Consider the following 1804-nt stretch of genomic DNA (forward strand, 5'->3'; position numbering starts at 1 on the left):
TAAAAAATATACAAATAATGCTCAAAAAAATAAATCTAGCTCTGGGATTGGCGGCAGGGCAACAATCCGGAGTCTTAGAGACAGTCCCTGTGTGTGTGTTTTTTTGCGATTGCTGGTTGGGGCAACCCAGGGACCCAGGACTCAAGAAGGGATCCTGCAAGGGTCACCTCCTGACTTTGGTGCGGCTGTAGCTCTACTGCGGCGGGCTCTAGGCACTCCGCAACAGCCTCACCAGTTCCAGGAGACCAGGGCTGGCGGTGCTAAGTGCTGGTAGGCTGGGAAGAGGCCTAGGGCCGAGCCTGGTCCGAAGGCGGTGTAGCCCGGCACCGGACACGCAGTGGCCGGGCGTGCGCTGCACTTGTCCTGGGGCACCGCAGAGGTCCCCTCACTTCTGCCATTGTTGCCCGGTGGCCGGTCGTGAACCAGCACCGGTACCACTACTCGGCGCAGCAGGCCGGGAGCGGCGTGCAGATCAGCTGATGCTGCCATATCCGAAGACTCTGTGATCCCAGGCGCTCGCCCACGCTTCAGCTTGTAGCGGTGGTTCTGGAACCAGATCTTGACCTGCGTGGGCGTGAGGTGCAGGAGTCGAGCCAGCTGTTCCCGCTCGGGCGCCGACAGGTAGCGCTGCTGCCGAAAGCGCCGCTCCAACTCCAAGGTCTGGGCCTTGGAGAACAGCACCCGCCGCTTCCTCCTCTTCTCCGGGTCGGAGCCGGGGGACGCCCGCTCGAAGGAAGCCAGCTGCGATGAGTCTGCAGGGCTCGTCTCCAGGCCGCTCTCATCCGAGGCTGGGAACCACAAAGCAGACATCGCCTGGTGAGAGGCCAGCCTCTGTGGGTGTCTGGGACCTGTCTCCCACCTACGCCTCCACCTGAAGTCCCTATTCTCTTGTCCCGGGCTTTGAGAGCCATTTGCTTTGCTGGATTCATATCTGGGTACTCACTTCTCCTACTCTTACGACCTCAACCATACTACAAGAGTAATCAGCAGACCTGAGACAATGCCCCAGAGAAACCCATCCTGGGGTTCTCTTAAAAGGGTCGCAACAGTAACTGAGCTGGCAGACTAGTTTCCCACAAGCTGAGTCACCCATACCGGCCATCTCTGTTTTGACAAAGTTTGCAAAGCCCTGGGACACAAAAAGGATTCAAATATTTAAATATCCCGATCTTTTCGGATCGCCAGACACCGCCAGACACCGAAACTACTACCTTCCTCAGCAGTCCAGGTCCAGGATCTACTCTCACGATGTGCGGACCCAGACGCACCACCTGTCGGTTTGAGGACCACAGAGCCTCGCTCTTGCTCTAGGGTCGAAGGAACCTGACTCTGGGTTGGGAATCTCCACTCTCCATCCCTGACCCCAGAGGCTTGGCTGGGTTCCTCTTCCGCAGCTCTCCCGCCACCCTCCCCCCCCCCCGCCGCAGTCCTGGCTCACTCACACAGGTAGTGGCTGCGCTCCGATTCCAACCAGGCAGTGGTCTGTGGAACGCACGTCTGTTGCTCGCGCCTCACCCTGGGCTGCGCATCTTGTTCGGGTAAATTCAGGAGGCTGCGCACCGTGAAGCCGAGGCGTCCAGAGGTGGCCATGGCCGAGGAAGGGAAGAAGGTGGGGGACAGGATAGGCTAGGAACCCAGGGACAGCTGGGGACGCCGCTCCTAAGGATGGAAGTGGGAGGCGCTCTCCATGAGCTGGCCTTAAGATGTCAACGCCTTTGCGGAGGAATCCCTATTTATATTAACAGCCCTCGCCACTCGGAGGGTTTTGAAAACCGCGGTCGGTCGGGGTGTCCAGGGTCTTAAG

The 1804-nt window shown here is 59.1% G+C and overlaps 1 protein-coding gene across 1 annotated transcript; it reads right to left on the reverse strand.

Moving 5' to 3' along the window:
- Positions 1-228: 228 nt before the first annotated feature.
- Nkx2-8 (NK2 homeobox 8) lies at positions 229-1590 on the reverse strand. Its single transcript, XM_021202752.1, has 2 exons — positions 1443-1590; positions 229-788 (listed from the first exon to the last, which is right to left on the reverse strand). The coding sequence occupies exons 1-2, from the start codon at positions 1588-1590 to the stop codon at positions 229-231; spliced, it is 708 nt and encodes a 235-aa protein (XP_021058411.1).
- Positions 1591-1804: the final 214 nt, after the last annotated feature.

The sequence above is a fragment of the Mus pahari genome, chromosome 7, assembly GCF_900095145.1.
Source record: "Mus pahari chromosome 7, PAHARI_EIJ_v1.1, whole genome shotgun sequence".
Taxonomy (NCBI): domain Eukaryota; kingdom Metazoa; phylum Chordata; class Mammalia; order Rodentia; family Muridae; genus Mus; species Mus pahari.